At 51.2% G+C, this 15010-nt stretch overlaps 1 protein-coding gene across 6 annotated transcripts in view; it reads left to right on the plus strand.

Moving 5' to 3' along the window:
• The window catches only part of CAMTA1 (calmodulin binding transcription activator 1), an 848343-nt gene that overhangs the window by 285131 nt on the left and 548202 nt on the right, over positions 1-15010 (plus strand). For all 6 annotated transcript variants that reach the window (XM_042994232.1, XM_042994235.1, XM_042994238.1 and 3 more), the window contains one exon: positions 1465-1532. In XM_042994232.1, coding sequence (XP_042850166.1) covers positions 1465-1532 — 68 coding nt within the window. The remainder of the gene's footprint in view (positions 1-1464; positions 1533-15010) is intronic.

Below are 15010 nucleotides of genomic sequence, written 5' to 3' on the forward strand. Positions count from 1 at the left end.
TCATAGGTGTTTTCTAAGGAGAGGAAATGGAGCATGGAACAGAGCAGGCTCAGAGATGAGAGAGAAGCACGTGCTGGTTGGTCAGTGTCTTTAGCTGCCCTCAATGACAAGAACATGGGCAATGAGGCAGCTCTCTTTTGTCCATGGGTTTCCACTTCCCAGGTGCTTGGTGAAAGGTCCAGGGTTCCAGAGCGAGGTGGTGTGGACTCTGGTTCACCAGTCACTGGCCACCTGGTGGTAGTGGCTGATGTCCATGATCTATGAGACCCTGATCTCCACCTGAGTCTGTGGCCTTCAAACCGCATGCCGTGGGTGACGTTTTCTACTTTAACCTGCTCTGCTAACAGTTTTGTTGAGTCTTTTCTTTTTCTTCAAGGGTGGGTTCAGCATCTCTGGTCACAGGTGTCAGCTCCGTTATATCCAGGCCCAGAGGAGGCTAACTACAGAGGAAGGGTGCGAGCCTCTGCCTGGCTGGGCTGTTGCATCATCACGAGCCCTCTGGGAACCCTGGCTGCAGAGAAATTCGAGATGAAGACTCCCTCTCTGCATGTTTTCATTGTCGAGGGCCGCAGCTCCGTGCTGTCTCATCATCAAGATCAAGGGAAATGTGTACTAGTCCAGCCTTAATTTAACTTCCAATCCCTGCCAATTTCATGTTAGCAGATCTGTTTGGAGCTGGAAGTAATGGGCCATATCATGCCCCAGAGCCAGAGCAATGACTTATGTTGATGTCACCCACTGGCTTTTTATGGAAATTATTAATAAATCAGTAATTCTATCTGCAGTGATGTTGTTGTGTTTATAAATATTTAATTTACCTTTAGGTGCCCACATTTTCTCCATCTTTGCCTTAAACTCTGCTGACATAGCTCTTCTCTCTGAAGCGCCGCTCAATAGATTAAGTTATCAGTAGAGGGAAAGGTTAACCTCTCTCTCTCTTTCTCTGGCATATGGCTTTATCTTTTCTTTTTAATCTTTGTGTGATTTGGCTCGGGGCTGGGGGTGGGGGTGGGAATCAAGCTGAGAGAACCTGACGTCTCTCGTGACAATGATGAAAGATTAGCACGGCTTCGGAAGGAGGCAGACGAAACTTTCCAATGATGACCTTGTATGAGTGCAGACCTGTTGTTGGGCATGTGTTTGTCCCTCCTTCAAATTAATGACATTCAGTATCTGAAATGGTGTCTGATGTTTCGCTCCCACAGAGAAATATCTTTGTCCTTGTCACCGACTCATCTTTTGAAACCCAGTGCTTTGATTATTATTGTATGGCAGGTTGAATGGAAAGGGCTTAACGAAATCAAAATAGAAGCACCATCCGAGTCAAGTGTTTTCCAGCAGAGATGGGAGGGGGGGGCAGCCTCGCCAGGGAGGCAGCAGCTGGGAAGCAACAAGAACTTTCTTACCTCTCAGGAGCCGATGTGAGCTAATTGTTGTTATTATTTTTTTATTCTTCTGTTGCAGGAAATTGCAGCTTATTTAATAACATTTGAGAAACACGAAGAATGGCTAACCACATCCCCTAAGACAAGGTAACGTCCCAGATCTTGCAGTTTTTCGACTATGTACAGTGAGTGGATTGATTTTCATTGATTACCTGGTTTGGCCAGTCAGTTCACGGGCAAGTTGAACATACCCCGTTGCCTTTGGTAGCTCGTGACACTGAGGTCTCGTTAATTGACCTAAGATCGTGGCAGTGGACGCAACCGGCTAAAAGCACGGCTGCCGTCAGACAGAGTTGGAACTTTTAACCTGATGGCTGAACGCCGTGTCCCCCCAGCCGGCGGCTTTGAAGGCCTCGGCAGGCGGGAACATCAGGGGAAGTTTATTTTGGGAAAGTGCCCACCTGCCACCAGTGTTCTCTAGAAACTCGCTCTCTAAAAGGGAAACTACCTTAACTGTCCACTCTCATCTCAACGTGTCTTACAAACTGAGAGTCGAGCTATTCTTGGCGGTGGTAAGAAGATCTCCCAGATCAGAAGCAATGACTAGGTTTGCAGTGTGTTGCGTAGTAAATGTGCTTGAACCTACCGACTGCCACAGACGCCGAACTTCCTCGCCACTTGGGGACGGGGAATTGGTGGAGACTCAGCTGCTCTGTGTTCTGCAGCACAGGTGATAACTGCTTTGTGGAGAACAGTGAAGTTGGGGCGCCGGGTCTGTTTAAAAGGCAGGCTCTTCTTTCCTGCTCTCTCAGTTTTTCTTTTTGGTACGTTACAGTGTAGAGCTTTGGGAATATGTGGCCACCAGCTGCCACCCCTGGTCCATCAGCGGTGACGGGGCCAGGCGTTTGTCAGAGTGACGAGTGTTAGCCAGAGTGTGGCTCACACGGTGGCTGGGCTGTGGGTTCGGCTGAAGAGGCAGAAGACTCAGTCTGTTTCACTTTGGGCAGAAGCACCAGATTCTGCAGGAAAGTTAACAGACCAGGGAAAGGGGCGGAGGTGTGTCCTCTGTCCCCTCGGCCGGTTCCTTGATATTCTTGTTTCTGAGCCATGGAGGAAAGAGGGTCTTATCCTCTAGAACGTTTACTCATTCTAGAAGGTACTTTAAGCTATTACTTTATTAGGATTAGGTTTTACCACTTAGCATCATTTAGATGAGGACAAAAATGCCCATTTCGGAGGAGGTTAGAGGATGCAGAGGGGAGAGTTTAGTTCTGAGATTCGTGTCTCCACAGGTGGGGTTAGAAGTTGGCTCTGATTTTTTTTTCCTCACCTTTCAGCCTGAATCCCCCTGCAGGATGTCCTCAACTGCTCAGCTTTCTGGGGCTGTGATTTCCTTTGCTATAAAATTAAATGGTTTGCATCAGTCAGCTTTTGCTGGGATCATGCTATCTGAGAAATAATCTCCAAACTTAGTGACTTGGAACAACAGACTTTTTTTTTTTTTTTTCCTACTTATGGGTCTGTGGGTTGGCTGTGGCCTTGGTTGGGTTTAGGACGGCTCCATGTATTCTTCTGTTCCAGGCCCCGGGCTGAGGAAGCATCCGCAGTCTGGGACGTATGGTCATGGGGTGTGGCAGAGCCTTGAAAGCCTAAGGCAATCCATGCGGGCAGACTGACGATCTCTGTTGGGTGTGGTATCATACATCACGGATCCCTGAGCCGAGGCCATTCCCATGGCCAAGCCCAATAAGAACAGGGTCAGGGAGGACATCCTTGCATGGAGCGTGGGTGGGGGCAGAGAGGAGACTGAACGGGGCACAGTCTACTGTTTGGTGAGCATAGCCGTGTCCCCAGCTGTGGAGAGCTGGGAACGCTCATCTATCCTTTCTTCTGGGGGCATCTTTTGGGCAGACATTCCCAAACTTGAGAGGGCACCGGAATCAGCCGGAGAGCTTGCTAAAATCCATGCGCTAGGACCCAATCCCCAGTTTCTGACTCCATAGCCCTGGTGTGGGGCCTGGGGACCTGTTACTTATAACAGGCTGCCAGGTGATGGGATGCAGCCAGTCTGGGGCCCCACTTTGAGAAGCACTGCCCTAGTTTCTTTGGCGCGGGGAAGGAAGCCTGTCCGATTTCTGTCTCCGCACCGTTTCCTGTCCCCAAACAGTGCCCTCATCTCAAGCAGCCTGCAGCTTCCCTGCGCGCCCTTCATTCCTCAGCGAAACCCTGCTTGAACGTAAGTGGAGGGAAAGAAAGAGCTTCTCTTTAGCCAGAGAGTGAGATCCTCTGGAACGCGTCCCGGGCCAGACGTCTGATTTCAGATCCACAGACACGTGCTGTGCTTCAGAACACCCTGTGACGGCAGATCAGTAGAACATTTCAAGCAGGGAGTTTGCCTCGTGCTTCAGCCTTCGGAGTTTGGGTTTCAGTTGAGAAGTGACTGTCACTCACGGCCGTGCCTGACTCACTTGACTTTCTGGAGTATAAATAGAGCCAGGAGACTTCCCATCCCCAGGCACACGGGGCGTGTATGCAGCAGGGAGGGAATGTGGGTTTCAGTTATTGACAAATTCGGCTTTGAGTCCTGGCCCTATCACTCAGTCACTTGGTGACTTTTAGAAAGTCATTTTAGCCCCTCATTAAAAGCTCCACTTTCCTTCTTCACGTGCGAAATGGAGTCGATGGTGGTCCTGTCATCACTGGGCCATCACGAGGATCTCATGGGCTCATGTTTGTGATCCCGCCTGCCGTGAGCCTCAGTGTCGATGCACAGGGACATCACTGTCCCTCTTGTCTGCGAGGGGTGCTCCCCGGGCCTGCTGGAGGCCACAACTTCAGGAGACATCTGGCAGCATTTCTCCGGGCTTTGGAAAGATGAATTTATTTCCTAAAGGCAGAGGGTGCAGACAGAACGTTTCCTATTAGTATTATAATCTCCACTCCGTGTTTACACTTGAAAGCTTCTTGTCCCAGGAGGAGGAAGAGTTGCTGTGGTTGTTGGAGGACTTTCCTAAATTAGTTGTTGAGTTGAGTTTGGATTCCCCCCCCTCCCATCTCCAGTATTGAAATTAATTGGTGCAGTTAACTGCTGAGTTCATACAAACCGGCCTCCTGGTACTGAGGAATTAATGACACCAATACTCCTCTGAATGAGAAGGCAATGCAACTTCTGTTTGCCACCGCGGCCGCCACTGCTAATTCCATTTTAGAAAATTAATAAAAATGAATTGCACCACTGACATTTATAGAGTTTCCTAATAAAATGATACATTGTTTGTGTGGAGGAATCCCTATTAAATTAATTGTTGTAATCAGTTCACATATAGATGTTGGTATAGGAGCTGCATGGGGACCCGCTCCCTGTCTCCGTGGCTCGCCGACGGCTGGGGGTTATAAATATAGCCCTTGCTTCGATCCTGCCCTAATTACAGAGAAGGTCCCAGGAGCCCCGCTCACCTGTTTCGTAATGAGGTGTGCTACAAGGAGGCTCCCAGGGTTGGGGGCCTCGGGGGTGGCAGCGGCACGACGACAGGGTTGAGCGTTGAATGTTTAAACAGCCCATATTGTATTATCAGCAACTGGGACCTTCTGGAAATGGCAGTTTGAAAAATCACCCTTCAGGACGTCTTTATTTGGCACTTGCTGTGTGCTCAGCACTATAATAATACCATTTGGAGGCCCCAGGGAACGCCGCACTCCCCACCCCACCAGGTGAATTCGGAGTCTTGGAGTTAAGAGCCTCCTCCCTCGGTCTAGAATGTTCTTCCACCTCCTCCTTCTGGCCTTGATTTGGTGTCACTTTCTCTGTGAGGTCTCCCCTGAACACACTATTTAAAATCACACCCCTCCCATTCAGCCAGACCTCCTTTCCTTTCTTCTTGTTTTATGTCTCTCTAGAGCACTTACCACCATCTGACACACGATGTGTCTCACCTAGTTATTTGTTTAATTCATTTATCCATGAACTGACCTCCTCTCGCCCAAAATGAAAATACCGCGATGTGCCGGTGTGTTCATGGGGTAGCCCTAGGGCCTGGAACAGCGCCAGACACACGGCAGGAGCTCAGCGAACATTTGTGGCGTGAACGAGAGAGGCAGAAGACGCATCTGAGCGTGTGAAGGAAGAGATCTGGGTGTTCTCTGTTCTATTTTTGTCTTCTGTGTCTCCCCAGGACCAGCTAATTGACCTAGTGCTGTGCTTTTAAGTCCTTTCGCAGCTCCGCCAGGCAGCGAGATGCAGAGAGGGTACGTGGGCTGTCCAAGGTGGCACAGCAAATGTTAGACCTGGAACTTGAGCCCAGGGTTATCGCACTGCAAAGCTCGTGATCTTGGCTTCTCTGCAGTACCGCCGTGTGGGTGTGGGGTTTGAAGAAGGCCCAGTAAATAGCTGTGCTACATCCTCCCACCTCCCATCTCCAAGAATCCTGAACCACCTGGGAGAACCAGGCACCAGGCAAAGCCTTCTTTTGTTGGCGAGTGTGGTAAGGTGGTTCAGCCAGGTGTGTTTCTGTATTGCCCTCCTGAGTCGGATTTTGACTCCCCCCCCCCACCCCCCCGCATAGTGCAGAGTGCAGAGTCGAGCAGGGCACAGGGAGGCAGGCTGCAAAATTTAGCAATCCCAAGAATTTATTGCTTTTCCCCCAGGAGGCATGCACCTTCCCTGGAAGCCGGGGACATGCAGATCTCAAGATGGAATTGGAAGAATTCCCTCCCAGGAATCCTGTGTACACCAGTTAGAAGGAGGCTGGAAGATGCTATTAATTACCTAATTAATTAATTAGATTTATACAGATAGCACCTCACACTGAAACACTAAAGGTCTAGTAATAGAATTTTCCTATAATGAGCACTAAATGCCTCTTGGTCAATAAGCAGTAAAACAGCCAAGTACGGAGGGCGTCTGGAAGGAAAGGGGAAGAAAAGCGAGACCTGAGTTTCGAGAGCATCCAAGTGACCCCAAGTGAGTCACCCCCACCCTCCCTCTCTGTTCTCTCTGGACCCTGCCTGTCCGGTGCTTCTTGTGTTCCTGGTGAAGGCTGGGCAGGAGGGGGACACCAGGTCCTTGGGGCTCTGTTCTTTCTCACCTCGTCCTCCCTCCCAGGACTCTTGTTCCCCGGATGGAATTAGCCAGTGACTCTGCCAGGATCCCAGACTGTAATCCGCGTCCTCATTCGCCCACGTTCAGCCCTCACCTCACCCCCGGTGTCACGCTTGGATTAGGGAGCCGCCCTCACTGCTCTTCCCTCTCTGGCTGGACCCCTTTCTCCGCACCAGCTGCCCTACGGTCACCTTTGTTGCATCACTGTGCCCCTCAAACGCCTCAGAGACTTCCTCTGAGGTGAGTCCTTCTCCAGTGTCCCGTTTAAGGTCGTTCTTGTACCTCAGCCCTTCTTCCTCAGTATTTCCCTTTGACTCTCACCTCGAAGAACCTACTACTGTTAGGGGGCTGCTTCCTGCTCTCCAAACACATCTTCCGTGTCCCCCTACTTTTGCCTTCAGTTCTCGAACCCTCCGTATCCCGCCCAGTCTGCCTGTCCTTCGTGTGTTACCTCTTTCCAGGAGCCCTCCCCAAACACACCAGCCTGTGGTGAGCCCTCTTTGCCATCAGCCTCCGCGGCCCACATTCACTGTTTCGTTGACTGTTGGACCGTTTAACTGTCCCCCGTATGTAAGTCTCGCCTCCCCATGACAGATGCGGCAACGTGGCTGACGCTTGAGGACACCTGCTCGCTGGAAAGCGCCAGTCACGGGAGGACAATACGGTGGGGTCCACGCTGCGGGGTCCCCCGGGGAGTCAGACTCAGACACAGAGAGAAGCCCCCACCGGGGGCTGGGGGCCGGGGAGGTGGGGACTTCGTGTTTCAGGGGGACAGAGTTTCAGTTTGGGAGGATGAACAAGTTCTGGAGACGACGGTGGTGATGGCTGCACGACACGGCGAGCGTACTTAATGCTGCTGCACCGCACCCTTAAAAGTGGTAAAAACGGTAAACTTTATGTTACTTGTATTTGACAACGATCAAACAAAAGATTCTCACGGCTACTTCTATAGGTCTTTCTGTGCCCAGTTGGGCAGAGCGGGGGTCAGGGATTGGCTGTGTGTGTGTGTGTGTGTGTGTGTGTGTGTGTGTGTAGGGAGTTCCACTGGGGGATGGAGTCTGAGAGGGCGGCCCTTCTACCTGCATCATTTCAAGGACTGTTCTTTGTAGCTGCAAAGAAAAAAATAAACCGGGTCAGCAGTCATTCCGATGTGGTGACCTTTGCATTCTGCTGAATTGGGGACCTGCTATCAAATTAACATAATGATGTGTCATGTTACATCCATCTCAGTATTTGCCTAACGTATTGAGCAAATCCTTGGCGAAGTGCAAACTCCCGTCATTAACCAAAGAGCAAGTGTAGTGTGAGCGGGTTCGCGGGTGTGGCGTCTGCTGGCTGAGGACCCGTGAGCGGCCGCATCGCCCCTGGACCTTCCCCGGAAGGCATCTGCCTCGGGGTCCTGTAGTGTTGATACCCTTCCCAACGAGGCAGGGAGTTAGCCGTGACCTGGATCCCGACAAAGTGTCTGGTGTCTCGGCGGTGGTGGGAAAATCCCTAGCCTCCGTGTCGAGGCGGGTCTGCCCCAGATTCCAGTTCATGATCAAGGATAACAGATGGCAGAGGAGACGGTGCAGGAGGGGCCAGCCGACGCCACCTCTCTGGACCCGTCGTGTGTGTCCCCGTGCCCTCCCTGGGAGCTTTCCAGCGCTGCCCTCTCTGGGGGCGGGCGGGGGAGGGGGGCGTGTGTCCTCATCTGTGCTTAGCAGCTTGTTGAAATGGCACCAGCAGCCAAGCCGGCTCGCATCAAGTCTCTCCTCACTTCAGGAACCAGGGGAGCAAGTCCTGGGCCTCCTCCGGGAGGAGCCGAGAGAGGGAGTGGACGTTTATGTCTCCCCGTCTCCCTGGGCCGTGCAGCTGCCAGCTCCTGGTTCCCACCTCCACTTTCTTTCCCTAGTTTTATTTTTATCAAACATACCCGTGCGCATAGTTTAAGAAGTCAAACGGTCCTGAAGGGCTTGTGCGAAGGAACAGCAGACCTCTGCCCTGCAGCTCAACCCTGCGTCCCCGGAGTGATCACTTGAGATTCTTTCAGTTCTGAAATTTACCTCTGGACTCCTTGATGTGTTATTCTGCTGTTTCTTGCTTTGTCAAGTTTCGATGGTTATCTTTTGACTTCCTCGTATGCTCAACGAGGATTTAGTTCTCTCTCTGACGCTCTGGTTTTCCTTACCTGGAGGAAGGGCTTGGGCTGTGGGATTCTGAGATTCAGCATCTCTGGATGCCGACGTCTGGAGGTAACAGCCGGGTTCTCCCGGATGCTGCCTGGTGGTCTGAGCTGGCTTGGCTGCCAGTGATCTGGGAACCAGGCAGGGAAGGGGCTTGGAATGTCACTGTTAATTAGTTAATTCTCCTGGCTTACATCTTGTTTCCTGCCTTTCCTCTGCAGCCTTCAAGTGTGGAGTCTTTCAGGGTCTCTTTCTCCAGAGAATAAATGTGTCTCCACTAGGGGCAGAGGCCAGGTGGTTGCCTGGTCACTCGGGGTAGACGGAGGGTCCTGAGAGGGGCTGACTGCTCCCTGCACAGACCTCTCCTTGCCTCCCACCTCATTTCAAACCTCTGTCATGTCTGGCACCTAATTCTTACAATGTACCAGTCTTTCTGGGCTCTGCAGACAAGTGGACTTGTTCCCAGGGTCCCTCTGGGGCACGTGGCTTCTACTCTGCTGGAACGCGTTGACATCTCTGTTCTCTCCCATCTCTGCTCCTGTCACCCTGTCCTTGCGGGTCTGCCCCCTTTCCCTTCCCCGCCGGTTGGCCCTGCATATCTACTGGCCCCATTTCTGCTGCTCTCGCTCACGCTGTCTTATGTGCTGTTTTTCTCTTTATCTCGTTTACAGGCAGAAAAGCCTTGCAATGCAGTTTTGAGGTTTCTAAACGCACAACCTGCTCAGGGCCCAGGAAATCCCATTCCCAAGATGCACACACCCCTTGTGTGCGAGGTTGCGCCCCAAAGGCGTGCTGACACCACACCTCCAAGATTCACCTCCTCGCCTTCTTCAACATACCACCCTTGGTTTAGAGCCTTTCCTGGGCACAAGGGGCGTGGCATGGCCTCTCCCTGGGCAGAGTTTCGAGGGCTTCGGGGACTGCTGGGGGGCCATCTGGTATGCCATGCATGTCACCTGACCGTGTGTCTCGGTGCCTTCTACCTCTACATGGTTATGGAAGTGTCTTCCTTGGCTTGTGCAGAAGTCTTACATGGCAGGTGCTGTCATCAGGGCCCCTGCGGTGCAAGCTGAGGTGCCGGGCCACCTGTGGGGACTGCCAGGAGGCTCCTGCCGGCGTGTCTAGGCAGGACGGCCGGGCAGCGGTGACGGTTTCAGTCTTGCTGGCATTGTGCACACGCACACCGATGGCATCTCCGCTCCGTGTCGGTGCCCAGTTCCTGCGATCTTGTTTCGTTCCTGCTCCCACCAGTTCTTTCTCACTGTCTTCATTCCCTTCCTGGATTTGGAAAATGAGGACTGTCTGGTATTTCTGTAATGGGCCCGGGCTGGTGTCTGTGGTGTTTCCTCCAGATCAATTCTGATCTAAGAAATCGTTGCTGGCTGCAGGGAAAGGGAGCTGCCCGCGCGCCTAGCGGCACCGCGAGGTGGGAAGGTATGTTCTCGGGAGAGGCCATTCTTTGCAATTCATGGTCTTTTGCACAATGAGTAATTCCCGAATTAGCCGGGTATTCTGGGCTGGAGATCCTTCCACTGTTCTCAGTCTGGTTAGGAGCTATTACTGTCTTTGCTGTTCTTAGATTCCCCACAGTCCTTTATTATGGGGCTTAAAAAAAATTGAAAATAACCAAAAACAAAGGGAGAAAAGTTTCCCTGGTTCTCCAGCTCTACTGAACATCCCACGTTCCATGTGAGCTTTTGCTTTGTGTGGTGTGTGTGCTTACAGGCATGCACACGTGTACACGCACAGACATGGTACACACACGCACACCTGTAGGCACACGCACACATATGCACATTCACAGGTGCAGGTACACACGCACGTACACATAATAACACATCTGTGGACATACATATAGACAGACACACACAGACATGTGTATGTACAGACACACGTCTACACGTGCACACCTGCAGAAACACACACACGTACTTATGCGTGCAACATATACAAATACACAACCCCCACCTACACGCAGGTACGTGTACAGACACACACACGCACCCTGTCCTTCTCATTGTTCTCTTTTGTAAGAACAGTATTTCTGGGGAAAATTTCCTTCTTTTCATTCGATGATTTAATAAGATGGGACGAAATAAATAAAATTTCTCCTAAAAGAAGAAATAAATTTTTCTGTGGTGGCTGTCCTGACCTTGCCTGGTAGGGAACTTACATTGATTGAGCTGCTCAGTTTCAGGGGACACCGGGTGTGAAAGGGACACAGGCCCAGGGTGGGGGCAGTGGACAAGAGGTGGGGGCGGGGGTCCTGAATGAGCCGAGGGGGCGGCCCTCACCGCTGCCAGGCCATGTTGTGATTCGCATCAGCGGCCTAACGAGGTCTGTAGGAATTTGGGAGTAGGTGTTGGTGGGAATCCTTCAGGCACAGGAAACGTTTTGCCTGTGGCAGATCCGTGTGGATGGATTTGTGTGTAAAAGGGCAGTTGGCGCCTGGCTAGGGTGGAGGGAAGTCAGACCACTGCCAGGTTTAAGGGGAACGTTGTGGAGAAAGGCAGTGAAATTAGGGAAAAAACAAAACTGTGTGCAGTGACGTAGGAGAGAAACCAAATGAGGCACGTCCGCTTCTGTCTAGGAGCACAGCCCAGCCCGCCTGGAAATGTGCCCTTTCTATGTATTTCTCCACAGGCAGACCCGTGGCCCCCCTGCCCCCTTGTCACCGGCTCACTGTGATCAGTCCCGTCCACCAACTTTGGGGGGGTGCTGCCCCCCGATCTGGGGTTTGAAGGGGCTCCAGTGGAAGACACATGGTCTCCCGTGGAGCTACGAGTGAGTCCTTTTGCTCCTGAACCACACCACACCACACTACGTTGCCACCCCATGTCATTGTCGGTCTGCTTCTGTTCGTGTGTTTATTCGGTGAATACTTTTGGATCGCCCTCGGTGTGCCGGGCGCTGGACTGGGCTCTGGGGATGTGGCAGTGGATAAGACAGATAACGTGAAAGGGTGGCAGTTTGGAGGAGCTACGAGGGACGAGTGTGGTGAAGGGCTGTCCCCCCACTGGGGGGTGGAGAGGTGATGAGTGGGCTGCCTTCTGGAAAGGCCAAACTTTGGGCAGAGACCGGATGGATGAGTGTGTGTGTGTGTGTGTGTGTGTGTGTGCGCGTGTTGGGGGTGGTGTTATGGGAGTGTGAGCCTGGACAGAAAGTCCTTGCCCCGGAGGTAGTGAGGGTGGGGAGAGCAGAGAGCCCAGTGGTGGTGCTGGAGGGGCAGGTGGGGCTGAGGTTGGGGAGGGCCGTGGAGACCAGGCAAAGATTTGGGGATAATGCGGGACCCTGCGGGAACTCCTGGGGGAGGGTTTTGAGCAGGGCAGGTAAATGAGCAGATACCATTAACAGCCTCACCCTGGTTGCCCTGGAAGTGGAGAATGAACGGGAAAGACAAGAAAGGAAGTGCAGAGAAACCCGGCAGCTCTCACTTGCCTCTGAAGGAACCCATTTTAGTGATGGAAAGACCGTCTATCGGAAGGTGCCAGATCCTGTTAGCCATATCCACTTGGAAAGAGCAGTATGATCTGGTCTGACGAGTTTAGAGAGTCAGAAGGACCCTCAGCTGCTCTGAGTGAATTGGGGGCTCAGTAGCTCAGAGCCCAAAGCTTTGCTTCCCTTACAATGTCTGTAGCTCAGCACCGGCTGCTGTCACAAACCCCCTTGTCCCTCGGTCCCCCTGCCTTCTGCGTTCCTCCTTACCTTCCTCCCTCCTCTTCAGATTGGGGTCCTGACTGAGGCTCCAGGGGAGGCCATGGGCTCCCGGGGCTTTGCTGGGTGTGATAGCTTCACGTTCGAAAAATATTGATGACAACGTGATAGTGACGGATGACAGAGGGAGCACACGGGGAAATGTTCTCTTGAAACAGTTGCCAAACTTGGAGCTCTTTTTTGGCTGTGGTAGAGAATTCCAAGCTGAGAAGGAGATCCACCCTTCAACTTTATGTGTAAGTGGTTTGGTTCTGCTCATTGTAGAAAACTTGCAGCCTTAACTCCTCTATCCTATTAGCTTATGTCTGGAATCATCCACAGTTCCCCCGTTTCTCCAGTGCCACAGGGTCTGCAAGGGAACGTCAGAGTTTTGCAGTTTATTAATTTTGCATTAAATAATTAATAGTAAAGTTAATTGATGAATTATTCAATTTTCAGGTAAAATGGGATGATAAATATTCATAACTTATTTTATTAAGGGAATTTCCATTTCATATGCCATTAAATCTAGATTAACGAAGGCTGATTTCAAACAAAGATTGAAAACAATTGTGCTTTGGAATTAATTTACTAAGTTAAGGTCATTGCTTAGTGAGTTTACCCCCTGCCAGAAAGTTAGGGCTTCATCACCTGGATAAGTGTCTGAATTCACAGAAGTAACACTGCCATTAGTTTAGGAACATTCCGCGGGTCCGCTGGGGATTTCTCCTGCAGCATTACCAGTTTCTGATGGGCACAGAGAGGAGCGCAGTGAAGTGTGGGTGCAGAGAGAGCAGATCTGAGGTCCCTTCCAGGCAGCATCTGGCTGTTGCTGTGAGCTGTTTGTTGTTTGTTCAGGAACTACAGCACAGTTTAATATGAGCCCAAACCAAATGTGATGAAGGGTGTACATTCTGGTAAATGACTGGTAAATGCATGCATCTCGAAGTCGATTTTAGGAGAACTGGGTTTTCCCGTGGAGTCTTCAGAGGTTTGCGCTGTGACTTCTTATCTATTGATGCTCTCAACCAACGGTTGACTGCAGCTTCAGTTTTTATTTGTGTTTTCTAGCAATCTGATTTCTTGTAGACTTGGTTGGGGCCCACGCATGAAACTGCTTCGAGCATCGATTCACAGACCAGCACTGAAGGCTTCTCAGTACCTCATAGGCTGTCATAACTTCAAATTGGGGACCTCAAGCCTTGTGACAGCCCTGCAAAGTGGGGAGTGCCTGCAGGCTACAGATGGACAGAGCGAGGGAGAGAGGGACAGAAAAACAGAGAGAAAGGGAAGGGGGGAGTGGGAAAGAGAGAGCACAAGTCCTTCTCTCTTTTGCCTTGTCACCTCCCCTCTGCTCAAGGTTGAGGAAACAGAGTCTTAGTGATTGTGGTACCCGCCCGGGGTCACTCGGCGTAAAGGCGCAGATGTGGAGACCATGGCCCGGGTCCTTCTGACTCAGATTTGAGTGCTTTTTTTCAACCTCAGCACCTTAGTACTGTAAAGTAATTTTTTTAACCACCCTGAGTAGTGGAGCACTTGGGAGTATTTTTAACCCGATGGAACAGTTTTCTCTGCATCACCAAGCGTTCATTATAATTTTCCAGCAAAACTTGTTTGCTCTGAAGAAGTTGATCCTACAGTAAGCCTTCATTTCAGAGGAGAGCATTTGATGTTACATCTCATGAACCTGCTGTCCTAAAAATTATCCCTAATTGGCTTGGAAAGTGGCTTACAACAGGCAGATGGCTTAATATCTCTACTTTCTGGTTGTGGCTCTGGGAGGCTCCAGGGTTCTTTCTGGTTCGGGATAGTGGTCTTGTTAACTTGGTGGGTAAGATCCTATTGCTAACGTGCGGGTTGAAGTCCTGCCTCAGGGAGATGGTGTGGAAACCGCCAGGGGCAGCCTGTCTCATCAGGGATGTTGGATGGCAGGTGGGGCAGGGCAGGGGTTGTTGAAATGCAATTCTACAATGTCTAGCATTCATCAACAAGCCATTATTGAGTGCCCGCTGTGTGCATAGGTTTGTACTGGGCACTGTGTGGTTACAAAGGCAGTGGAAAACATGGCCTCTAATCCAATTGGAGAGATAAGTCATGCATATCTGAGATAACTGGAGAGTAATTCCCAGACGGCACACACAGGAGAGCCTCGTGTACGTGTGTGCGCGCACGCATGCGCTCATGCACCCACAGAGCTGTAGGAGGAATGCAAAACGGGGCCAAGATCAATTGGATTCAATTGATTTAATTGGGAAAAACAGCACAGCAACATTTGTAAGGGTGAATTTCAAGCAGAAAACCGTGAACTTTGGTGTGTGTGTGTGTGGGGGTGGGGATGGTGCACCCTGATGGTGGACAGGAGGACAACACTTGGACTTTGCTCATCCTGAAACCACGGAGAGAGCAGATTAATTGGTGGCTTTGGCATAAGTGATTGGAAGGCTCTAGAGGCCATGGAACGCACTCCGATGGAAGGAAAGCCCTGAAAGAATAGCTTCATGGAGGGAAGGGATGCCACTGAGATGTCTTCATTTGTGTTCAGTCTGTGGGAAGCTTGGTGGAGGCCGAATATGGAGGTGACGCTGCCCACAAAACTGAGGAGTTGCTCTGGAGGACACAGCCACGCCCCCTTGATGGAGCGTCTGTGTGGGCACCGGGAGGTTAGAAGG

The sequence above is a fragment of the Panthera tigris genome, chromosome C1 (assembly GCF_018350195.1).
Source record: "Panthera tigris isolate Pti1 chromosome C1, P.tigris_Pti1_mat1.1, whole genome shotgun sequence".
Taxonomy (NCBI): Eukaryota; Metazoa; Chordata; class Mammalia; order Carnivora; family Felidae; genus Panthera; species Panthera tigris.